Raw genomic sequence first — 26168 nt, 5'->3', positions numbered from 1 at the left:
GTCTTTCCATAATTAGATATGCATAGAGTTTGCATTCACATAGATCTTGTATTCATATGGTAGTTTTTTCTTTTCGACTTTTTTTTTGGGGGGGGGGGGGGGGGGTGGTTACATGAAGATGAGAATTAATAATGAGAATTTCATTTCTCTGGTGGTTTTTAATTTATTTCTAGTTTCGAATTTGACAGACAGAACACTTTTATTGCTTCATAAGACCACAATCTTGTAATCTCCCACCGATATAATACTTAATACACAAAATTATGCCATGTTTGCACGAAAATGCAACATATGTTGGATCCCATCCACCCACAACTGTTTTTCCCCTTTGTTTCTGCATTCAAACTCAACCATCCTGTCAGCAGTTTGTATCCCAAAATAGGCCCTTTGCTCATTGCATTCCTCCCTTTCTCGTCCTGTCCATGCTGGGATATCAGAATAGACTCCAGAGATTACACCTGAACTCGGCAAGAATCAGTTCACTTAAATGTTGCTGTGGTTAAATGGAACTCTTTACATGTAAAAGTTACTTACACTTCTTTTTCTTTGTGAATGTTCCTGCTATATGCTTGCTCTTCATCTTGGCTACCACCTGTTTCATTCGAGTTCAATTGATTATTTCCCAATAAGTATATAGAAATGTTCAAAAAACCAATCAGGAGATCACCAGAAGATAAAAGTTTTTCTTTTCCTTTTGGTAGTAAAAACAAATTTGGATGTATTTAGAAAACAAATCATCTAAGAGATTAAACTTTAATTTCCTTGCCGAGATTCAATTTGCCGACATATTGCAACGACCTTGTGGAATATTTGCATTGCCGTTGTTCAGTCATCTAAATGATTTATTCATGTCATACCTGCCAACTTGAATTTATGTTGATGGAGACTAGTTTCCAGTGGAGATCACCTGGATCAACAATTACAGCAGAATTAGCTATAAATATCTCTTCCATCGTCTAAAAACATACTGAAGTATCATCACCTTTCCTCGTCCTTTTAAGAAGTTCTCCGCCCCTTGAAACGAAGTCCATTGCAGCTAATACATTTGACTCTTTATTATTGTAATCATGTTCCTCAGCAAGAGCAATTGTTGCCCCTGCATAGCTCCTTTGCAACCTTGCCCTCAATGTGGCAGCACCCCTTAATGCTGTACAACAATGTTTCATAATAAATGAGAGGGTCAGCATTTTATTACTCCATTAGGATGAATTTCTCTGAGAGATACTCAATTACTTGAATAGACATTTTGATACCTGTAGCAGCTCCAGCAGTTAGTGTCATAATATCACCATTAGTTCTTACATTAATTGCTGAACTGACAACTGATAAGATTTGTTCATGATCAGCCCCCATATCCTCAGCAATTTCAATGCAGTGGGATGCAACTACAGCTGCTGCAGATGCAATTGCAGTGGACGCCTTTGAAGATTTCTTGTTCTTAGTCACAGAATTCTCTGGAGACGTTACTGATGAGGCTGCCAGCGCAGCCACTGCAGCAGCAACCCCTGCCACAGAAACTGCTGCGTGCAATTGGGCGTTGTGTGTTCTGAGCTCCTGTTTTTTCCTTTCCCTTTGATCCTTTATCCATCTACCCACTGTCTTTCCTCGCGTGGTGTTTCTGTGGAGCTATATTAATATGGATAATCTTAATGATATTAGAATGATACTAATTAATATGATTAGGAATATTGATTAAGCCAAATGAACAAATACCCCATTTTTGAGCAACTGCTGATTATGGATGTTATCTGGATTAAGTTCTTGATGAAGCAAGAATAGTTCCTGCAAAAGAAATTGTTTTTTCAGCAAATCACCATAGAGAAAAGGAATCCTAAAACATGGATGATGCTTATTTACAGGCTTACAGCTACAAATTAACAACCAGGTAATTTATCGCCAAAATTCAGATCGAGAGAATTGATATATACATCATCATATATTGATCCCTTGCAGTTTTATCCTATATGCAAGTTTGTAATTATCTATGCTTAGCTGATACCTATGGAATTACTCTCAGATGTTTTCAGTTCATACACTTCCTGCTCATTCTTGATTCAATATACTTTGGTTATACATATGCCGGTACACGTGCATGTCATAGGAGACACTTCTATTATCCGAATGGCAATTGAACTTTTGGAATCGTCAAGTTTGGCCATGAACTATTAAAAGTCTGATTTTGACCGCTGAACTATCTAAAGTTTATATTCCGGGCCATTCGGTCAAATTTAATAGTTACTGTGCCCCTTTCTTTTGTCTCGTAAATCATGCGAGCCCTCAGATTTGTCATGTTTAATGATTAAATGAAACGGAATGGCGTGAAATGTAAACTTTAGATAGTTCAGTAGTCAAAACCAAACTTTTAATAATTTAATGATCAAAATTCGACGATTCCCCAAGTTTGGTGCTCATCCAGATAATTTGTTCTAATTCAAATGAAGGCCTAATGAAAACAGCCAAAATTCTGCTTTGACAGCCAGAAGTCCTGGGAGGTGGATGAATATGTTTGCGTTCTTTCTTGTAAGAATAAATTTTCTTGATTCAAATAGCAATGAATTTGTCAAGCACCAACTTAGATCTAGGTATTCCCATACAACAGCGTATAATAAGCCATTGTTTTCACTGATGCATCATAAGATTTTACGAGTCTCTTGAGTTAAATAACGCGATGAAACAAGATATAACGTTGATCTGTTAGGCTTAAACGGGAAGTAGAATAGTAAGGTCAACTAGAATATGCCTAGGAATTTTTGAGTATCATTCATATAGGAAGACAATTATTAGAGGCAACCAATCACAAAAATTATAATAAATAAATAAAGATAAAATTACCTTTGTATCATCACTCCCTCTGGGAGAGACTGGGGGACTATCTGAAGTTGATAGTGGATGAGTTTGCTGTAGAATGTGGAAATTAGATAAAAGTGAATATTGAAGCACGCTTAAATACTTGTAGAAATTAACGTGTGTTGTTTGTGCTGTAAATGACTAGTGTAAGAAAAAAGGTTTGATAAAAGGCTCACTGCAGGTTCAGTTGAACTTAGAGGGCGTCCTTTTAGAGCTTGACTGTCACCTAGGAAAGACAACTGTGGCTTTTCGTCATGGTTCATTGCACCGTTAGTATGAGTGAGAGCTTTTGAGAGTTCCATGGAGGACAAACTCCAGGACCTGGCAAGGAATTCCATGGACTCAGTAGGGGTTTCAGGTGGAGGACATGTTGCTTGTAGCCAAATTGCTTCACTGTCTTCCTTGATGCCTTCAAGCTTATTGGGCATGCATTTGGAGCTGAAGGAACTCACTGAGAGAGAAACAACACATGCAAAGGAAAAGACAGTGTTTATAATTAAGGTGACATTATTGTAATTTTGTTAACTTTAAAGAATCATAAGTTGTGATCGAGCTTACTACTAAATTTGTACTCCTTGCAGCCTTGGATGGAGAGAAGCCTCTATTTATTTAGCCGCTCAGACTAGGAGGATAGCTTTGAATTGGAAGATACATTGTTATATATAGCATGGCTTATAGCAACAATTAAAGTAGCAGTATTGTCTCTTCTATACTTTAATATCATATTATATGTCAAAAAAGGTTGCACTGCAGTAATGTTATCATACACAAACTAAACAAAAACAACAGAAAGTGTGCAGAAAATCTTTGGTGATTAAATACTCAAATTTTAAAACCAACATTGGAAGTGGAAGTACATGCTCTTCATGGTCTAATTTACTGTGTGATGTGTCCCAATTAAAGTAGAGGAAACTTTGTCTCCAACTAAGCGTCAGCCTTTCTTATCTCCACTTTGTTTTCTGCTTTAAGCATAAAGAGCTAAAGATCGTTTTTCGAGCGGCGGGCTTCATAATGACCAAGGACTACTTTGACGCCATTATTACTGCCCAAAGCAAAGATGTTAGGGCCCTCCATTCCAGTATTCTCCAGACTGCAATCAACCAACAGAAAATGTCGGAATCATGTAGTGGAAACTCTTGCTGTTGTTTGATTCTCTTACGCGACCATCTGTGCATGTAACTGAGCATAATTAGCACGGCTTTCCCTGATTGGTTTGAACATTGAGATCACCCTTAATTAGTAACATGTGCAGATTGAATCTTTCCAAAATTTCTTGGAAGGCCTTGAGCAAATTTAGCCATGTAATTAATAATACTACTTTTTATTTTGTGTTTGCAACGCCGAAGAAGCCTTTGTCTGTTGACCAAAGTTGAAGCTCCAAGATTTAGAGATTGTGATTCCAATCCCCCTTCCCTCCCACCCTTCCCCTCCTAAAAATATTATGTGTTTGCAAGAACTTAGCTTGAGGAATTGAGACATTCTGAATTGTAGACGGAGTCTCATGATCGGTTATGGAGTATAATCCTACCTATAAGACCTCCTCTTCTACCATCATTGAAAAAGCTCTTTCCCAGACTGGCTCCATGGCAGACTGTTATAGGTGCATAACAATTCTAAACTCAAAACGCACGGGTGCTTGACTTGTAAATGCCATGTCCTTTTAACGATGTTATTAGCCAAAATTATGCAACCTTGGCTACTAGAATAATGGTTTTCCAGTACAAAAAGGACACAAAAATAATATTAAGATAGGGCACCTAGGCACTGGACTTATGGGGCTGTGGAGTCCATTTCGTGGCTCTAATGATCACCATTTTTCTCTCGTCCAAGCTGCAGCCATTGAAAAGGCTACCTAAGACTTAAGCAGCAGTTTTTATTTAGGTAATAAAGATGTGATTTGTGACTTCTATGCAATCCACAAATTCGGGAGTTCCTCTTTTTGTTCACTCTTCATCATTGCTTTTACGGTAATCATTCTCAAAAGATGGCAATGGAGCACTAAGCTTCCTTAGGTCCCGTATTCCATTACAGAATCTCATCATAGCTTGTCATTAACTCCCTTGTCCCTCCGTATAATCCCACATCAGATCATTCTGATTTAAGCAACTAATCTAGGTAGGGAAAAGGAAGACATAATTTACACACTAGGTGCTCCAAGGAATCATTAAGGTTTAATAAGATAATTAGGAAAGCCAAATTAAAAAGTTCAAGAATAAATGCAATCCAATCCCGTCTACATGTTATTTATTTTTTTTCACCGGCCCCATGGAGTTTGGTAGCGAAATCATTCCAACATCTCGTGTCAAAATTTTTTTAATCAAATGAACGGTATCTCTCATGCTTGTGCCTGTACTCTCTCTAACTGCTATAAGATCAAATTCCTATGATATTTTCCAGGGCAAGTTTAGATTTCCAGTATGTTGATGTAAATAAGCACATATAGGAAGTTTTACATAACATTGTAGAAAACTTCAAACATGAATTGTATTAGGAAATGAATGAGAAAACTTTTCTTGATATGGCAAAGCTCAAGGGGTGCTTGGCTTTAGGCAGGTTTTCATTGGTGTCTGCAATTGTGTTGGTTTCTGAACCTGGGTATTTTCCTTTTGGGTACTTGGCTTTAGGCAGGCGTTTAGACGTCAGACAGGGAAAACAATTAGAATGTTGCAATCAATCACCAGGCTCTCTCTGCGGACACCAACATTTAGGCTTTGGTTTTGGAGCCAATATCGGCAGCCTTTCGTATCTTATCTTAACATGAAAAAGAGATGTAAGAATTACCAGGAAAGCAAAACCTTGGGTTCACGATTGGTTGGGCGCCATGAAAATCCTTTACCTTTAATCTTGTTATCTACAATAACAAAGATAAATAATCATCAACAGGGAAAATCACTCAACAAAGAGCCACCTGTGTCTAGATAATCTTCCTCTTATGACATTTTCAGGAAAATTATGCTAGTAATTTGAAATGCTTGCAAAGCCGAAAGAATTCTTCCTTTCTGTGTGTGTGTGTGTGTGTTTTTTTTTTTTTTTTTTTTTTTTGGGTAAAGCTATATACAACTTCTCGCTCTCATAAGGACATTTCATCCAACATTCAAGGAGATGTTAGTCAGGAACAACTGCACAAAGCAGAGGAGAACCAAAAACAATAGTTAGAACATGGGCAAACTGAAGGCAGTATCAAAAACCTCCCGGGGTCAATTCTCTCATAAAGGTGAAAGTCCTTCAGTTCTTCATGATTAGAATCAAAAGGAATTCACCATTTCCGGATAAAAACCAGCAGCACTAAATACCCCCATATGAAAGAAAATCTGCCGAGGTCCTCAATGGATTCAAAACAGGTGACTCCACATACATGCAGGCAAAACAGGAAGCCTAATTCCCTCTCAAAGGACTTCAGAGATACTCCAGACTTGCTTCTCTAAACTGTAAATGGTCCACAAGCCTTAAAAACAATGATAGATTCGTCATCAGGTCCTGCCAACTAACTGGTGAAAGTACTCAACCAATAGGTGAACCTGCTTTCCTCTACTTTTCGAATACGAGTCCCCAGTTCAACACCCCAATCTATACTTTTGTGCCCATATACGAAATCAATTTAATAGCGCCACTGCTATCGCATTTAAATCCTCTTCCCTCCTTTCAACAAATTTCAGGTCATGTAAGAAACCTTAAAGAGAAAAATGTACCTAGTAACCTTTTGGGCAATAAGTTAGAATTCTTGTGCGCAAATAAGTCCGTGTCAAATATGGAAGCAGCAGCAGCCCCACCCCCCCCCCCCCCTCCATTTTCTTTCCTGCTGGCTTTCCTACTTTTGCGCGGGGTATCCAACTAACCTTCCATTGATTTACTGAACAGAACATAGAAAAGGACACAACCCATTCAAATTTGAGCAAAGTCATTCAGCTTCAGCTTCTATATTGACCCACAACCAGCCAAAACACCGAAAGATTCGAAAAAGAAATTTGTTTGATCCTCCAGGCTCAAGGAAATGTCATCAATCTCTTAATTGACCAAGCAGACCAGCTACTTAGAAGTCAGCTCAAGATCATCACATTATTATTCTCTGTGCAAGATGACGCCAATTCTAATCCATCCTTTCCATATGAAGCCAAGATCCCTGTTGCATACAAATACTGTCCAACAATAGTAGAGATTCTAACAGAATATTTCCATCAAATCTTGTTACATAATAACATGTCAAAAGTTTTAAAGAGCAACAGTAAAATTCATCAAGTTAACTAGAAATGGTAGAAGGAAACAAAAACCCAGAAAGCCCTTTGATTGGTTATTGCTGTATGCGTTATACTAAGCAAATGCAAGAATGGACATAAGTTCTCAAATAGTCGATCCTTAATTTGTCTCTGTCTTTGGGACTTAAAATCAAGAATCTCAACTAATCCTTGTTTCAAGTTTCGCAAACTTATATCATAGTCCTGAACGAGGTGCTATACATGTAGTATATCCTTTGGACACTAGGCCTTGCATGTTCAAAGGTTATGGCTTCTTTCCAAGCAAACGTTGATTCCCAAAATTGAGCTTGATCCGCAGAAATGAAGAAGGAATCTGAAGTGATAAATTCTCAAGCCAAATGATAGAGAAGTATCACAAAAAGGTAATTCTCATGCCTTCTTTAACCAAACAAGGACATTTAGTTCAAATTACATGATCTTCTAGCCAGATTTGCATATTCACAGTGTATGAGCCTGCACAAGTATTTACCTGTAAACACCAAGTATAAAACTTTCCATCCTTGAATGAAGTCCTTAGAAGCTATATATTCGGCATTCAGAAGCAGCAGCTTCACAGGTGTTATATTGATCACATACCAAAATCTGAAAGGTAGTGAAGTGCAAAATAAGCCATAACCAGAAAAGCACTGGCTTCAAATGGCTCCATCACTGGATATTACATGCATGCAAAGTACCTCAATCCCATCTTACATGATTTCAAACTCTGAAGAACTTCGGTACCTAGGTTAAAACTGATCCAGGTGAACATACAAATTTTCCCAGAGGAATGCAACTGTTTGAGATTGAAATCTAAGATATGAATCAAATAGGTATATGGTCAAACAAGTAGCTAGTGAAACAGCTGGAAAAGGAAATTACACAATATTTTTATGAGAAGAATGAAAAGATACTGTCCAAATAATCTCTGCAAAGTTTAATATGGAGCTACTTTTATCAAATTTCCATGTTGTAACACTATCAAACTCATTTGTACTTTGTAATCACCTTAAGAAATAAATTAGCAATCTTGTACAGGATTCAAGAAATGTGACTTCACAACAGGAGCAAATCATTTGGCGCCTTAAGTGCTGTCCATCAAATACCACTTCTGCAAGAGACCAATATTCGTTAATTAACCTATACTTTTTAAGTTTTCCGAAAGCATTGATACCGGTATTCATGCACACTTATTAATCAGAACCTAAATCATACCACTTTACTTGGCAGAAGAAAGGTCGCGTGATGATGGCATCCAGCTGCTTGATGGGCCAGCTTTACTATTGTGTCTATGTCCATGTTTTCCTGTTTCATTTGGCTCTCCTGGTTTTGGAATATTTCTTTTGAATGCATTAGCCAGAGAAAATGAAGATGAGGGGTGTGGTTCCTTGCTTATAGTCTGCAGTCAAAATTAATAAAATTCATTAAGAATAGTATCCAGTTGTTATAACATGCAATCTACAGTTAAATGGTATAGCTTGAAGCACCATCAATGCTAAATGCATCTGCTATAAAAATTAGGTAATTGCAGAAAAAAATTTATAAAAAACGCAAGGGGAGCAAATTTCTGGTTACTATTATAGTTATCAGTTACTCACTAGTTTCTCTGCCATAGTACTAGCACTAAGATCGCGTACAGCTCCGGAAAGAGAAGATATGTGACCATTAGGTTGTCTCAGATCACTTGTTCCTCTGTCTGCTGAAGCATATGAAGCACCATTAAAATCCTTAATCAACGTATGACCACAATAAGCATGTTAACAGATATTAAGCTTCTGCCTACAAATTATTTGATAATGCAGTTCTTATACAATCCTCAGAATCTGAATTTTTTTTAGATACATCATAAAACCATTTTCAATTATATATATTCAACCCAAGCACCAAATTCATGAGTTCACAAAAAATTTAACTCCTTGATTAAGTGTCCAGAACATGAAGTACCTTGAAGCTTATCTAAACCCACTGGCAATTCTTTAGTGCTGGTCAACCCAGAAGCTGACACCGGATGCTGAGAAGTAAAGTCAGTCAAATGAACACCACTTATTTTAAAGGGGAAGCAACCCACTCACAATGTAGAATATAAACCAAGTTTTAACTTTTAAAGTACAAGCATATAACCATGTGAAACAAGAATAGTAAGATGAATTTACATGTGGTGGATAGGAAATTGTAACAAGAAAACCCAAGTCACAGATACTAACATGTAGCTGTAGATTCGTCTTTGACCTCTGTGATTGTTGATACTTCATAATAGTCCAATCAAATACATAGTCAAATACAAAACCTGTCACATTGAGAAGGGCATCAATGACGTGAACATCAATTGCATACTACTTGACCTGGTCAATGATCACTTAGAATCAACACCCTTTCTTTCATTTCCTAACTCTTAAAAAGCAACAGCATGATACTTATCCAATTCAAGGAAGATCTAGAAGATAACAAATGCACTTGAGAAATATCAAATGGGCCACAGTGCCACACATATTTAATATGAAAGATTAAAAAGAAAACCTTAATTTGTCATGCAATTTAATATTTCATCTAGGAAAAATGCATGTTTCTTTACAACATCAAGAATACATTTTGGTGAATCTTCTTTCCACCTGAGGGGAGTACATTGCTAGAATTAAAAAATGTAGAAATTATAAGACCCTTCCACCTGCCACCCCCTACACCCTGGTACCAAAACCCCCAAAAGACATCCTTACACTTTTTCTTTCTTGTGAGTGAGAGCGTCGTTCTTCAGGAAAATGTCAAAACTGAGTTAAGGGACCTACACATTTATCCCTGCTTTAAATACCATGGTGACCAAGAAAGAAAATCAGAGCCACCTTTTGCTTGCTAGGACAAGCAAAAGCTTTCCTTTTTCCCCTCTACAAGTCATAATATAAGCAGAGTCACATTCAATGGCTCTATGTCATTCAAGTACAGGCTCTAAATTGACAAACTATAACAGCTGCATTGACATAATACTAACATTTTAAATAAATGGAAAATCTTTACTTGCTGCTGCTACTTTGCATGCCAAGACTCATAAAACTCTATTTTCAGGAGAATATAGGATAACATGAGAAGTATAAACAATCCATCCCAACATTGGGGTAACAAATATGGTAAACTGGATAGTCAATGGTAAAGAAATTCAAGTTGTGCACCTTCACGAGTAAATAAATCTCGGAATATACGCTTCAAGAATCCATAATCAGGCCGTTGATCAAAGGTTAATGAGTGGCAGTAATGGAGATAAGATGCAAACTCCACAGGATAAGACTTGCATAAAACCTTTTGACAAGAAATTCCCCAATCATTAGTGCACCAACAAACATGAAGACTGTTCATAATTCAGGAAACTAATTTTATGATTTAAAAACTAAATCAGCATCCATTTATTACTGCCATTCACCTCTATAGCTAGCACACGTGAAATAATTTTTTCACCAATAAGATTACTGCATATGTGACATTGTAACCAAACAATATAAAGGGAAGAACAAAGAACAAGCCTCCAAGATTGCATGGTCTCAGAACGGTAAATTAGTCAAATTTACCCCAAAAATCTAAGGCTGTTTCAACATATAAAATTTATGCTGTTCCTGGTTGCCATTAAAAAGCCTTACTGTTACCCCAACACTCAACACTCGAGAAAATTATATATTCCAGGATAATGTATTCCAGAATTACTCCTCATCAACCAAATGTATTTTCTTAAGGAAACATTTATAGAAACAAAACAAAATTAAATCATCATGAAAAATACCTCAACAGGTGTTGACACCTTTTTGTCACATATTTTATCATACTTTTGCTTCTTTGTAGCAGCTTTTAGACCCTGCCATGGAAGGCTACATGAAAAAACGAGTACATTAGTCCAACCTGATGCAAGAAAGAAAATATTACAGGTAAGAAGTCATGAGCAAATTCTTGTACACAGAGAAAATAACCTTGAAGAGAAATACACATACCTTCCTCTCAAGAAGTACAAAAGAACATAACCAAGAGCCTCTAAATCATCCCGTCGACTTTGTTCTATAGAAAAGAACCAATTACATAATAAAGGTTAATGCTCAACATCAGATGTGCAATAAAATATCAACACTTACCAATGCCCAAATGAGTATTACAGCTTGCATATCGAGCAGTTCCAGTCAAATTTTTCTTTTCCCTGTCTCGATCAAAAAATTTATAAATTAAACTTCACAATATACATATCTCAAAAGGAATGAAACTAATTCAACCCAATACTGCCGACAGCTGGAGAATATGCCCAGAACAACAATTTTTCTCAAGGTTTCATAACTACTAAACCATATGTGGTCCTTTCCAATGAATAACCAAAATCAAGAGTGTGAGCTGAAGCCTGTTTGTTCAAGTATAAACCGCAAATTCAAATGCTGAAGCAAATTTTGTGACCAATTCTCCACCCTAATTGGGGCATATCACATCCTGAAAGCTGTGGAAGAGAATGTTGGACACTAAGTTGATGTCTATTAACAAACTGAAAATTTTACCAGAACATGTTCTGTGCTCCATTAGTTTGATTAATTTTAATTTTTGACAAACAAGAAGTTCCTTCCAGGAGTTTAACACATGAATCAGAAATACAGATATGTATAATGACTGATCAAAATTATCAACAATAGCATAAGGATCCTGAAGAAGGAAAAAAAATTGCTATTCTCACTATATCAAAGGTAAGTGTTTGGGCCAGGCCAGAAGTTGATTCTGACATACCTGTAAGGGATGTGGCGGTTTGTGGTCGGATCGCGGTATCTTTTGGCAAGTCCAAAGTCAATAATATACACCTAATAACACAATGAATTAGTACCAAAAAAAATAAAAGGGAAACTCAGTCATCTGAATGACAACAAAACATGCATGTAAAGTGATAATAAGATACAAAATAATGATCAGTACCTGATTTGCTTTTCTTCCAAGACCCATTAGGAAGTTATCTGGTTTGACATCTCTATGTAGAAACCCTTTGGAATGCACATATTCTATTCTCGTAATCTGCAGTTCATTAACAACAAATGTGACAATTTTTCAAAATCTTGACTCTAAATCAAATTTCTATATCAGCACAAACAACCAATATCTGAAAAAATGATCACATTCCAGAATGTAAAACAGAAATAAAATGTTGTCACGAGCACATCCTAAAAAAAAACACAAGAACAATAAAAGTCTGGTTACCATCTGGTCAGCCAACATGAGAACTGTTTTTAGAGAAAACTTTGTTCCACAGTAAACGAAAAGATCTTCAAGGCTAGGACCAAGAAGGTCAAGGACAAGGACATTGTCATCTCCATCTGCCCCATGCCATTTAATATTAGCAATGCCACCTGAAATCACCATATCAGATAACAATCAACAATCAACATCGAAAATTAAACTAAACAAGTAGTCCACAACAACATACTTAGCAAGAGAAGGCATAGAAAACCATGGCATACTTACTTCCGCCCTGCAGAATATTATACAACTTCGCCTCATACATTAATTGTGGATGTTTTGTCTGCTTACTTTCCTATAATGCAGAAAACAAATCAAAAATTTTCTAAAAGACTCCAACTTTTTGCATTTTGGCTACCTCATAGATCCGACAATGAGCAATCAGTTTGGAACAAAAAATTCCGTCTTTAAGCCTTTTTAGAGGTTCAGGGAACATAAGTAGACAAATTCCAAACCAGCTTTACTGTATGCAAACTAACCACGACAGGTACGAGCTTATCAAAATTTCAAATCAATCATGCAAAAACTAACATCTCCAGTACAAATTTCAACACCACCCAAGTCAAAATTTATCCAATTTTGATGAAGTTACTTGAGAATAACATGTCCAGCTTTATTAAGATTATAACCACCACCATGCTAGAATCTATAGGACAAGGCATATCCATTATTTCAAGTACAAAGCCAATCACAAAGTTAAACATAGTCAAAATTCGCTACAATTACAATAACTAGCATCTCCAGCTGAATTTCACAATCAAGTCAAAAATTACTGAACTTGGTTAGAGTTACAGAAAATAAACATCTCCAGCTCAAGTTCACAATTATTATTATTATTGAACTTAAAATTGATCGAAATTCGATGTAATCTACATTAAACTAACATCTCCACTCAATTTTAAAATAACAAACACCTAACGTTGATAGGTTCCTGGAAATTCAACAGAGTTAAACAAGAGTAACATCTTCAGCTAAATTTTGCCATTCCGATCATAACAAAAGCATGTACCTAAGCTTGTGAATAACAACATCAATAAAATAAGCTAGAAAAAATTGACCAAAAACAAAACTTGGAAAATGAGAAATTCATAGGCAAAAGAGACTTACGATTTTAATCGCAACAATTTCACCCGTGTCGATATGAGTAGCTGAATTCAATCAGAAAATGAAAACAATAGAGGATCAAAAATGAAATCTTTCAAAACTTTCAACATAAAAATAAACAGTAGAAATTGAAACAATTACTAATACTACTGCTTAAAATTGGAAAGAAAGCAAGAGACCGAGATATATTACTCCGAACGAACCGCCACCGATCTTGCGCCCAAGCTTATATTTCTCTCCAATTATTCTCTCCATATATTTATGTATGTTTCTGATTAGTTGAGAAAAAAAAAATCAGGAATCAATTTTTTTTTTAGGTAAAAAATCAGGAATCAATTTGGAGTTTATTCAATTGATTATAGAACCTAGGATTGAGAATTTTCCTTTCCCCTTATTTGCCTTTGTGTATTTATTCAGAAAATAAACAGAAATTCTCAGTATCAAGATTTAGAGCTAATTAAGGGAGATTAAGATTATATGGAGGAGGAGGACAGGAGGATTAGAGAATATTCAAGGAAGTTAGACTTTTTGTCTTTGACTTTGACTTTGACTCGTCTCCTCATCGGTTTTTACTGATTTTATTTTTTCTTTTCTTTGGGGTTAATTTGATTTTTGACTCTTCTCCTTGGGTTACTCTTTATTAGCTTTTAACTTGTTGTGAATTCGTAGGTAAGCACGTGTAATTCAATTCGACAAATAGGCTTTTATTTGATTCAATAGATAGGATTTACCGTTTTATAAAAGTTCTTGAAATTAGGAATGTGAAATAGTTGATTTATGATATTAAAATTTGAAATAGTAATTTCAATTCAAGAAAGGATCAAACAAAATTTGTACTAACTCATTTGCATTAATGGTAGATCATATAACCTCAAATTTAACAATTGTAAGTATTTTTGAGAGATGTCTTTATTTCTTTTAGTATACAAAATTCAATCGAAAATTAAACAGTTCCTTTTTTGCCTCCCAACTTGAGCAATTACGACTATAGTTGGAAGGGTAAATGAATTGATAAGTAACTTCAGATGGAACAGAGATGTTGTGAATAGAATATTTATAACCAACAAATGAGCTAATTCATGGGAGGACCAAAGCTGGAGAACCCTGGTGCAAGCAAGTACCGTGGAGATAAAGTGGAAACACTTGAGCATATTTTATTCTTCTGTCCAGAGGCTGAACAAGTATGGCAAGTAGACCCTTTTCAATGGGACGGATTACTGGAGAGAAGATGGAATTTCTGGGACTGGTGGGAAGGATTAATTGAGGCATTGAGAAGAGAAAATGGGAGAGACCACATCAACCTAACTGTTAATATACTATGGAACGACTGGAAGGAGAGGGATGGGTTCCAGTTTGAATCAAGAGGAAAGAAGGAACTTGAAGTGGTGCAAAAAGCCTGGCAAGAATGGGAGGAATATGATAGATGTTGCAGGGACCAGGAACCTCACAGGTCAGAGAATGAAAACGGTCTTAAGGGGCACAGAGAAGAAAGAAGGATTTTTTTTTTTTTTATTGAAACGATAACTGTTGTATAACCTATTTTATCCTACATTAGAGGGGGGGAGGGAGCCTAAAGAGGTTTGTATTGGGGACTAGCAGGTACACAAACTTTACTAAACCAAAGGGGTGCTCCAACACCACCTTTAGATTTTTTTGACTACAGGTGAGATTAGAACCATCACCAATTTCCTCTAGAGGAAGTGACCACCACATGAATTATGGGATAAAAGGTCAAGAATTCAAATCTTACTTTCCATCAATTTGTCATTATATGTAACTTCTTCTAAATTCACATGGGTGCGTAGTGCACCCATCTGATCCAATAATGATTCAGTTCACGCCGATTCTCTCGATCCAATTAGGCCACCCCTCTAAACTAGGCTCGAGTAGAAATGAGAGTAAGAGTTGGTTAAGTTAAACGAAATATACCGTTACGGGAAAAAAAAGTTGGGGTGGGAATCACAGCAATAGACCTGTGAAGCAAGTTAAGAATAGGAGTGGTAATTTCCGACACGACCTGAAAATACGATACGAACCTAACACGAAATTAATAGGTTTAGGTTGAGGTTTCGGGGGTTCGGATCAGAATCGGGTCGAACCCGATAAACCCGAAAAGAAAACAGGTTGAATTCGGGTCAACACGTTGGTGACCCGATATGACCCATTTACAAATTAAAAATAATTTAATAAACATAAAATTATTTTATCTAACTAAGCTAAATTATTCTTTTTTTTTCAAAGGCATTAATTACTTAATCCTAAATGAATTTATTTAACTTGTGTGAAGTTGAAATTATTATATTTGGATAAATAATATATTATATTATTTTTTACTTTTATACAATTTTAATTTATTTTATATTTGGTTTGGGATAAAACACTCTTACGGTGTTTAATTTATTTTAAATTTGGTTTGGAATTATTTATTTAAATTTCTATTACTTAATTATGTAATTAGTTTTGTGAGAAATTGATTTTATTACAAATTACAGTAGTAAATTAATAAATTAAAATTAAATTTCAGGTCGACCCGTCAACCCGCCAACCCAAAATTTTCGGGTTCGTGTTAGGTATCCTGACCCGTTCCGGGTTGACGGGTCATGTTCGGGTCAGCGAATTTTCTGTTATGCCCGAGTCTCATCTCAACTCGACCCGCCAACTCGAATTCGACCCAATTATCACCCCTAGTTGGACGCGGGGCTGGAGCGGTTATCAGAACAACCGCTCCGGAAGGTGTAACACCATTTGTACATGGTGTAACATCATCTGTATAAGGTGTAACAATTGAACAACAGCGAGTAAAATAAAATAACATTTTTGTGGGTTTCACACGACGTGAAAATCGAGTTACAAGACGTGATCTAAGCCGCACAAATTTTTGAGACTTCATCCAGACTGTGAACTGCCACAACTGTCCAGGATCTGACAACCGTCCGGGCCCCTCGTCCCCCTAGTTGAGGGTCATGGCCCATGGGCTGTCAGATCAATTTCCACATGGAGGGACTACAGGAATGGAGGAAGCTGAAGCTGTCACATTGGCTATCGCGACGGCACTAGAACAAGGGTGGCAGAAAGTCAGTATAGGAGTAACAATCAAAGAGCTCAGTAGAAAAGTACAGAGCAAAGACCAAAATGATGCATTGTTAGCAACGCTCATTGGGGGCATCATACAATTGAAAGACATGTTTTCAGTCGTGTCGGATATATTATAGCCCAAAAGAGGACAATAGAGTAGCCCAAAATATAGCCAATTTTGCGGTCAGCTTAATAAATGATGTAGAGTGGAAGCACAGCTTCCCGCTGTGGATTTCACAGTGAAATAGTTATGCTCTTTAGTTTATCTGTGATGGACTTTAGTCCAGATGTAAACGGTTACACTTTCAGTGGTAATAGAAATGAAATTTTGCCGTTTAAAAAAAAAAAGACTATAGTTGGAAGGCCCGAGCTTTACGACTATAGTTGCAAGGCCCGAGCTTTACTACTTCAATTGCCTTTGACAAAGATCGGCTAGTTGGTTAACCGGAAAAAAAGAATAAAAAATGGAAGAACAAAATTTTGTTTTCTTTTTTAAATCAAATCAGGCAAATTTTGAATATCATATTTGTGGGTCCTTATCGTTACAAATTAATTTTATACATACCTATTAGATATAAACTATCAAGTTTAGGTGTTAGTTTATGTAGTGTCAACGTAACATTATATATCTTCATTATTAGAAGGACAACAGTAAAAGATAGTACTAAAAACACATAAATAAAATAAGAAAAAATCTTATATATACTGATAATAAATATACTTTCGTAGTTGGATGCTCAATGTATATAGAATTTGGATTTCAAATTCAAATTTCAATTATGTATCATGCATTCAATGATGAAAGTATACACGTTATTAATGTATAGAAAATTAATCCATGAAATGAAGATAAGAGTTTGAATTTTGGAGAAATAAAAAGCTATAATGGGGTGACAGGAGGAGTGATTCTATGGAGAATAAAAGAGAATAGATAGATAGAAGTTATGTTTTTAAATTCGAATCGAATCAGTCGGTTCGATCGATCGAATCAAAAATCAATTAAGTGTTCGGTTCGAATTATATTAAAGACTCGGTTGATAAAAACTTGACCGGGTTTGACCAGAAGAACCAGTAAAAACGGAGCTCCACGGCCTAGCCTTGCTTAGCTACTTTCAATGAGCTTTCTGAACGGAAATTTTTGACTGAGGACCACGACTCTCTCTTTCTCTCTCTTCGAATGCTCTGAGATTCTGATTTGACAGAGAGGATCCCAACCAGTTTTATCAATTATGTTTTGACATGGTATCAAAGCATTTTCAAATTTTGATTCCTAGGTTATTAAAAATTATTAATATACCTCAAATATTTTATATTTTATAAATATTTGTCTTAAAATTTGGCATTATTTTTCAATCAAACCCATAATTTTAATTCTAAACTTGTTAATGTTCATTGAATAATATAAATTGCTATTTGATCGTTTTAATTTCTTTGTATTTTCTTGTTAAATACATTTGAAACATCAAATATATATGGATATACATTTATTAATATTAACATGCTCTTAGATATTTTGCATATATTTGAAACATCAAATATATATGGATATACCTTTATTAATATTAACATGCTCTTAGATATTTTGCATATAATATTTTATTTTTAAATAATTTTTATTTATAACATCATTCGATTTAACCCTCGATCGAATCCATTAATTTTTGACCTCTGAATTTGATCGAGTCTGTACCTGGGCGCGAGTTTGAAAACATAGGATAGAAGTACTCTGCTCTGCCTGCACGTGGAAATGCAAAGGGGTAGTCTGTTCTGGGAAAAAGTTCTCGGAGGATGTGGAAAGCATAAAAGTGAAATAAATGAGAAACTTTTCTGATAAAGTAAAGGGTTACAATTTTTTTTTTTTTTTTTTTGTTTTGTTATTTCCCCCCTTTGGGACTTTTCTATTTTAAAGTAGAAGGTGACCTAACTAAGAGTGAGCGGCAAAGAACTTCAACGGGAATCAAGAAAAAATTGCCGTGAGCGTGGATCGAACACGCGACCTTCAGATCTTCAGTCTGACGCTCTCCCAACTGAGCTATCCCCGCTTCATGTGACTGTTCCAAGATTATTACCTCATAAATTCTTAAATAAGTTTTTATTGACTGAACAAGTCTTCATTTTGATATGTCTGTTGGTGAAACCTTAACCATGTGATTACTAAAATTCCGTCCTGTAGAAAATCCTACTAATGGCTTACAGGATAAGGTAACATAAAACAGTTCCGCAATAAGAAAGAGAATGATGACAAGTTTTTGGAACCAAAAGGATATTTCTTCTACTCTTTCACTCTTGACAACCAAATGGTTTTCTTCGTGTGTGAGTACAGAAATACACACAAGATATAACTTTTGGTCATTATCTGGGCTAATTTCTTAGATTATAGCCAAAAAAAAAAAAAAAAAAAAGGTTCCGTCAATTGTTACTCTGACAGATATATGTTCTCATTCTATACCTATCATGCTTAGTCAGTACGGTGGGTGACCCACACTTTTTTTTTTGGAATGAGCCCAAGGCCACCGTGCTGATCAAGCACGGTAGCCGATCATTGAAACAACCAGGCCTTCCGTGCTTTGTAAGCACGGCACCTTAAGTTTTTTTTGGAAAAGGTAAAGGCTAAGCGCGGTATGCAATCTTTCCATTTGCTAAAACTTTTGCAAAGGCTTGGCTTCCCAATTGCTAAATTGGAAAGAATGGGCAACATGCGTTGGGAATCAGCTCGGAATGTGTGAAAAAACCAGACTAGGCTATTCCCAAGATTTTTTTTCAACTAACTTAGATTCCCAAACAAACAAAGAAATTCTATTTTTCTTGTCATGCCATGCAAGAGTTTAATTTATTGCTTGAATATTTCAAATTTTACATGAAACGTTACCCATACTTATTCCTTTTTTATTTTACAAAAATAGTTTGAATATTTATATATTATCCATCAACATATTTCTCACATCCTTTGTAGCAAAATTTAACTACACAATTTCTAAAAAGATGTTATCATTTCTTATTAAGTGAGCCAAAAAATGTATTAGAAATGTAAAATTTTTGCACAAAAATTAACAATCCAAATAAAGACTAAGTCATTGGATAAGTATTAGAAATCAACACATGTTGGCTCACTTAATAAGAAATGATAACATCTTTAAATTTTGCTACTAAGGATGTGAGAAATATGTTGATGGATAATATATAAATGTTCAAACTATTTCTGCAAAATAAAAAAGGAATAAGTATGGATAACGTTTCATGTAAAATTTGAAATATTCAAGCAATAAATTAAACTCTTGCATGGCATGACAAGAAAAATAGAATTTCTTTGTTTGTTTGGGAATCTAAGTTAGTTGAAAAAAAAATCTTGGGAATAGCCTAGTCTGGTTTTTTCACACATTCCGAGCTGATTCCCAACGCATGTTGCCCATTCTTTCCAATTTAGCAATTGGGAAGCCAAGCCTTTGCAAAAGTTTTAGCAAATGGAAAGATTGCATACCGTGCTTAGCCTTTACCTTTTCCAAAAAAAACTTAAGGTGCCGTGCTGCCTTTCTTGAAAAAAAAAAAGTATGGGTCACCTGTCATGCTGACTAAGTACGATAGGTATAGAATGAGAACGTACATCTACCAGAGCAACAATTGATGGACCTTTTTTTTTTTTGGCTATAATCTAAGAAATTAGCCTCATTTTCACGTGTGAGTACTGAAATACGCACAAGGGCAAAGAAATATACCATAGATCTTTTGGTCATTTTCACAATTGATGTGTAGATATTGCTAACAATGAAAAGTGACCTCTCCTTCTAAACTTCCCTAACTTGTTTTCTAGTAAACAGTTGTCTGGAGTGCAGATTTCTAAGTTGTCTGTGTATTCGATGTTTTGATTCTTTCTATTTACACGTCCAAAAAATCTAGTGTAAGCTGATGCACATAAATTTGAAAGATCACATAGGCTTCAGGTCTAGTTCCGAGTCCAGTTAGCAATTTAGCAATTGTTCGACTCTTTTACCAAGAGAATTTATACTAGTAACTAGTCTAAATTATGCATAAGTTGCTAGAATCCTTAAGTTTTCAGATTGTAGTAGTTCTCTGAATATTTTTTCTTTATCAAAAGAAAGATGAAATTTAAGAAATGAAAATTAAAAAAAAAAACCGAAAATTTGAACTCAAACCCTTAACGTTTTTTTTTTCTTTTTTTTCCCAAAAACGACAACTATTGTATTATCTATCTATCCTATACTCAAAAGAGAGGGAGTCTAAAGAAACTGTGTTTGAGATTAGCAGGTACACAAACCTTACTAGATCAAGAGACTGCTTTGGCACAACGCTTGAATTCTAAGCCGTTCAAGTTGTAGTAGTTTCAGTTTGATGGTTCAGTGTGTTTGGTGGAATGTCCCTTTAAGCAAACTAATAATATAGCTGTCTTTTAACCGATCAAAGGGACCATGCATGGACTGCCATTTTGACAATCTTGCCACTACTATGGCCTATTTCCATCAATAGTCGATTGAGACCTGACTTAGACTTTCCTTGTTTGAAATCAGCATCTCGATCTGCTTTATTGATTTTGCTCAGCATTGATTTAATTCAAGGGTTATTTTTAATTTATCTCTCTGAGGTATATCCTGGCTTTTCCTAATTTTTTTTTTGTCACTTAACCCCTTAAGAGATAAAAATACCTCTCTATTATGCCAAGTTCTTAATATTAAAATTTTTACTTCCTTCCTTTATTTAATTTTAACATGTGGTTCAATTTTAATTACTATAATTGATAGTGATAAAGTTTCCCATAAGAGGAGTATGTACATTAGGGAATACACCAACAATGGATCATCTTTATAAAGGCAAAGAAAAAAACAGGGATAATTTCAGAAACCTCCCCCCCTTGAGGTTTCTGACAATTTCACTCAACTCCCCCAAATTTAGAAAATCACACTAACCTCTCTTACTTTTACTGTTTAAGTAACAATACAGATCCATCAAGTTAGAATTACACTTAAGTATCATAAAATGCCCTTATGCAATATCATACACCAAAAGAAAGTGAAAAAAGGTTTAGTGATCAATTTAACCAAAAAAAAAGTTAACAAACACTTGCATCCAGACTTGCTATGTTTCACGATAATTGTAAACCCAAAACCTTATCAACCTGTTCAAGCAAACTCGAACTTAATCCCCAAATTCTATTAATTTGGCATCACTAAAATCCCAAAATTTACCAAAATTGCACTCCAACTTAAGCTCCAAATTCTATCAATTTTGGCATTATCAAAATCTCAAACTCTACCAAAATCACTTTTTCTACAAATCGATTATAACCACCACTACCAACTAAAATACCCTCAAAAAGCTTCCTAACCCAAATTAACACTATATTTTATCTATTGACTAATCTAACACCTCAAATTATGAACTTACTACCTATTGCCTGTCAACTTCCTTGAACAGAAAAAAATTTGGCCAACCACTATTGATGCCTATGCCAAGAGTAACCCCATACTCCAATGGCATTAGGAATAGAGAAACTAATCTTTGTGACAAACCATCACCAATACTTGTAAATCAAACAAAAATGAAACCAAATGAAGATATTTGATTCTAGTTCGTAATAGACATAATAGCATAACCCAAATTCGTCCCTTTTTCTCTTTCAACAATAGCCCATTAATTTCATTTTTCCTCTCTATTACAACCACCTTCATCATCTCCAGCTAATTTGATCATGAAATTTTCATTTGCTTCCTCAATTTGTAATTTTGGAAATTTTGATTCTTTAATGTATACAAATTGCAATACGAGAAGAAATAAAAAAGAGAGGCTGATAGTTAACTATCACAAAAAGAGAGAAGTAGACAAGAAATAAACACTTCAGGTAGGTTTGCATGGTGGTGTAGTTGATGGGTGCAAAAGACTATGAAGTTATAGGCAGGAAGGAGAGAATCATAAGAGGTAGAAAAAAAGGGAGAGAGAGAGAGAAAAAAAACTATTGTTAATTAAAGTAGGGTTGGGGATGACAACGAGTTGTTGCAAGTTTTTATTTTTTCTTTTACTTTTGGTTTGGTTTTTGTGTCCCACATATGTGGTAAATTATACATTAAATAGAGGGCATTGTAGTCATTTTATTCAATTGAGAGAGGTCAGTGTAATTTTCTAAAATTGGGGGGATTCGAGTGAAATTATCAGAAACCTCAAGGAAGGTTTTGAAAATTATCCCAAAAAAATAATGCAATAAGCAAATATCCATTAGAGAAAAAAGAACAAAAAATGTCCAGATAACTAACATGTGAATGTGTGATTATACATTGTCGTTTGACAAAAAAAAAGTGTGATTGCAAAACAATGGCGACTTTGAATTGTCCAATTAAAAGAAAAAAGAATACAAATTTTTTTGTAAAATAGGAGAATAAATGATATTGATTTATAATTAACTAAGTATGTAAAAAAAATTCTATGTAGTTTCTTTATAATTACAAATTAGAAAATGAATATCTTTAATTTTTTTGTTAGCAAAATTTTTTATTTGCTCAAAAATAAAAATTTGAAAAAACTAATTTTGACTAAAAAAAATAAAAGAGAGGAAAATATACCTATATAGTAGAAGGGTATTTTTGTCTCCCATCAGCTTAAGTGACAAAAAATAAAAATTAGAGAGTAAAGTAAGAGTCAAAGTATAATTTCAAGGGATAAATTGTAATTAACCCTTAATTCAATTGTAGAAAAACTTAGGTCAACAACTAACCATCTTCTCCACTTTCATAACCGTTTCTTTTTTATCGAAGAGGGTTGGATTGGATAGCAAGGTGAAAAATATTATAAGTAGAAAGCCCTGTATTCAACACCTCTCATTTACAAATATATATATATATATATATATATATATATATATATGTATAGACACACACACAAATACAAATACAAAAAAAAAAGTCACTTTTCCTAGTTGCCTTCATCTCCCATAGAGTAGGTTCCCCCCTTAAGGAATAGGAGTAGATTATGGTAGATTAGATGTGCCGTTACACAAAAAAAAAAAAAAGAACTTCCACCTAGATTATTTCATCTAATCATAGTGCAAACATTTTTGTACCACAGGACAACCTCACATTTTGCACAAGATCCCAATAACAAGTTTCTGAAAACGTCAAGTCTGGATATTTTTAGTAGATGTTTCCTATGGCACCACATGTTGGCTAGGTAAGGTCGTGTGTTTGTGTTTCGCCGTGACATGAAAATTATGTTGATGGATAATCTGTAATAATCTCTGCTATTAAATTATGATCCCAAAAATAATTGAAGTTCCCTATCTGTACCATCTCTTGGTACCACCTTCATTGGCCCACTTTTTCATAATCCAATACCCAGCATCCACTAGTTAACTGTGGAGTGATTCATAGTTGTACTTATTTATTTATTTGTAGTGTGAGCATCAGGGCTCGAACAAGGGACTTCTCACTTACACTTCTTTTTTTTTCGAACCAATTAATTTAGCCCTCCTTCCCCATTCATAATTTTTCTCAACTAGGAACATTTTCTTAATTTTATTTTGGCCATCCATAAAATTGTGAATTATTTCTAAAATTCTAAATACGCTTTTCTATGGAGTTTAATGCATACATACATGTAACTAAGCAAATACAAGTGAAGTTGTTACTTTCACAAAGGTACAAATAAATGATGCAATTGATGATCTTTCATTTATTTGTTTAATGTATTTTGAAAGATCTTTCATCTTGTTTCATCTTTTACTTTTTTACATTGTGTTAATTTATTTTAATTAAAAGAGGAGGGAAAAATCCACTTTTCGTCCCCAAACTTTAAGTTAGAAACACATTTCGTCCCTCAACTTTCAGGTGGTACACATTTGATCTCTGAATTAATTTTTTTTGGACATATTTGGTCAGAAAACGTTAATTTGTCGAAATTGGACGGAGAGGGTCACGTGCATTGCGCGTGGCCGTTAAGTGATATACAAAACTCAGTCAAACAGTCAAAATCAAACAAAATTTCCCCAATTTCATTTTCCCGTTCTCTCCTCCATTCTGATATTTTGCCCGGTGACAAAAAGTTGCAATTAAAAACCCTAGCTTAAAAAATTGCATTCTACGATGAAATTGAGCCAAGTGGGAAAAAGTGTTTGATTAGATTGGCTTGTACAAGTAAGAACTTAGTTGAATCAAGTGCAGTTGCCCTAAAAAATGAGGTCCAGAAGCTCGGAAGCCTCCTCGAATTCGTCCAGCAGCTGCCATGTCGTGTGTGGGTGTGGATTAAAAGCAAAATTGACCACTTGTTAGTGGGATGACAACCCTGGAAGAAGATTTTATGGTTTTCCACGATGGCCGGTAAGCTTTTGTTATTTTGTTGGATATTTTGTGGAGGACAATTGTGAAAATTCATTCGATTTCTGATGATGTACAAATGTAATTATATTACAAAAACCAGATAGATGTAAATATTTTGAATGGTTGGATGAACCAATCTGTGTAAGAGGAAGGAGCATCATACCTGGTTTGCTGAGCAAGATGAATCGAATGGAGGAAACAATTGAAAAAAAGCGTAGAAGGGAAAAAATTCTGATTTGCATTATCTTCTTGTTAGCTATGCTTGTTATTGTATTAGTTGTTGGAGGAAAGAGTCGACATACAAAGGAGGGAAAGTTTATGCTCAGGTTGGAGTGAAATAATAGCTGGGCAGATGGCAGATTGTAGAAGTAGTATATGTAATGCAGTATTGGCCCTGCTTTTGTTTGTTTAACTAGGCGAATTGTTGTAATAGTGTGCAGAATTTGGTAATGAATGAAAATGTCTTACTTTTGACTTTGGCAATTTACTTGTGTTGCGTTTCCAGAAGAATACCAAGTCAGCAATAATGAATGAGAGATCCAGTTGTAAACCATTCAATGTGGGCAAATTATCATCATTTCCATTTCAACAACTAAAATTAACATCAAGTTTGCCACTTGTTTGTGGACCATAAACATAAACCAAAAGCTGATCTAAGGCAACAAAAGACTAACATGTCATTGTCTATCACCAACAAAAGACTAATCTAAGGCATCTGCCAATGCAATGTATGACTATTTCATTTTTTTCCCCTTCAGTCCAGAATAACCAGTAACACTGCCAGCTGCAATATCCAAATGTCCATACTTTATCTTGAGAGGGACATCATTCTTTTTTTTTCTTAGGTGTAAAGGCTGGCTATACTTCATTTGAGACCTTCTTAGGCCAAAAACCTCATACAAATTTGGTGAAGATGGAGCAGCTGCTGTGCCAATACCATCAACAACCTCATTTGGTGTAGTTGCATCCTCCTTCCCCTGATCCTTCATTTTCTGCAAAAGCAACAAAAACATTATGTGGGAAGGTGACCAAATGCGGAAATAATCAAAATAGCAAAATCGTTTGCTTTTTTTTTTTCCTGTTGCAGCCTCCTTTCTTTTCTTCTTTCTTTTCTACAAAATCAATGAAACAAACTAGTAATAAGTTGAAGAATGATTGTAGTAACAGCAATATCAAAAAAATGCAAAACTAATATCTACCTTAGCTACCGTGTTAACTAAGTTGTTCTCACAAATTTGGAGAGTACATGTGAGTGGTACTTCAGCTTCATTACATTCTCCGGAGTCATCTTCAACATTTGCAGAAGTATTCTCTGGAATTTGGGAGGCAGCTAGACCTGCTTCAGTAGAAGTAGCATTCT

General features: G+C 35.1%; 3 protein-coding genes and 1 non-coding gene across 8 annotated transcripts; all 4 read right to left on the bottom strand.

The window, feature by feature from the left end:
• Window positions 1-125: 125 nt before the first annotated feature.
• On the bottom strand, window positions 126-4245 carry LOC113706855 (VAN3-binding protein). Its single transcript, XM_027228883.2, has 9 exons — window positions 3406-4245; window positions 3024-3298; window positions 2833-2898; window positions 1714-1782; window positions 1254-1626; window positions 983-1147; window positions 858-907; window positions 535-592; window positions 126-458 (listed from the first exon to the last, which is right to left on the bottom strand). Coding segments are annotated over exons 1-9 (1254 nt in total). The 5' UTR covers window positions 3407-4245; the 3' UTR covers window positions 126-261.
• Window positions 4246-5445: 1200 nt separating this feature from the next.
• Window positions 5446-8182, bottom strand: LOC140013622 (uncharacterized). 2 transcript variants are annotated; one of them, XM_072063019.1, is made up of 4 exons: window positions 8085-8182; window positions 7775-7831; window positions 7570-7682; window positions 5446-5698 (listed from the first exon to the last, which is right to left on the bottom strand). In XM_072063019.1, the coding sequence occupies exons 1-4, from the start codon at window positions 8150-8152 to the stop codon at window positions 5625-5627; spliced, it is 312 nt and encodes a 103-aa protein (XP_071919120.1). In that variant the 5' UTR covers window positions 8153-8182; the 3' UTR covers window positions 5446-5624. The 2 variants fall into 2 exon arrangements, with proteins under 2 accessions (XP_071919120.1, XP_071919119.1); XM_072063018.1 differs by lacking the exon at window positions 5446-5698 and adding an exon at window positions 5737-6967.
• On the bottom strand, window positions 7854-13913 carry LOC113706853 (uncharacterized). 4 transcript variants are annotated; one of them, XM_027228880.2, is made up of 16 exons: window positions 13784-13913; window positions 13598-13689; window positions 13422-13462; window positions 12540-12609; window positions 12276-12424; window positions 11997-12092; window positions 11814-11884; window positions 11183-11244; window positions 11045-11108; window positions 10840-10924; window positions 10238-10364; window positions 9281-9363; window positions 9021-9087; window positions 8675-8775; window positions 8292-8475; window positions 7854-8187 (listed from the first exon to the last, which is right to left on the bottom strand). In XM_027228880.2, exons 2-15 carry the CDS (start codon window positions 13671-13673, stop codon window positions 8296-8298), a joined length of 1272 nt encoding a protein of 423 aa, XP_027084681.1. In that variant the 5' UTR covers window positions 13674-13689; window positions 13784-13913; the 3' UTR covers window positions 7854-8187; window positions 8292-8295. The 4 variants fall into 4 exon arrangements, with proteins under 4 accessions (XP_027084681.1, XP_027084680.1, XP_027084682.1 ...); XM_027228879.2 differs by having other exon boundaries at window positions 13598-13912; XM_027228881.2 differs by having other exon boundaries at window positions 8675-8772; window positions 13598-13911.
• A 4549-nt stretch (window positions 13914-18462) lies between these two features.
• Window positions 18463-18535, bottom strand: TRNAF-GAA (transfer RNA phenylalanine (anticodon GAA)). The gene has a single exon. It is a non-coding gene; the product is annotated as a tRNA-Phe (tRNA).
• Window positions 18536-26168: the final 7633 nt, after the last annotated feature.

The sequence above is a fragment of the Coffea arabica genome, chromosome 8c (assembly GCF_036785885.1).
Source record: "Coffea arabica cultivar ET-39 chromosome 8c, Coffea Arabica ET-39 HiFi, whole genome shotgun sequence".
Classification (NCBI taxonomy): Eukaryota; Viridiplantae; Streptophyta; class Magnoliopsida; order Gentianales; family Rubiaceae; genus Coffea; species Coffea arabica.
Note: the sequence above shows the minus strand (reverse complement) of the source record. Positions and strands in the feature narration are given on the sequence as shown.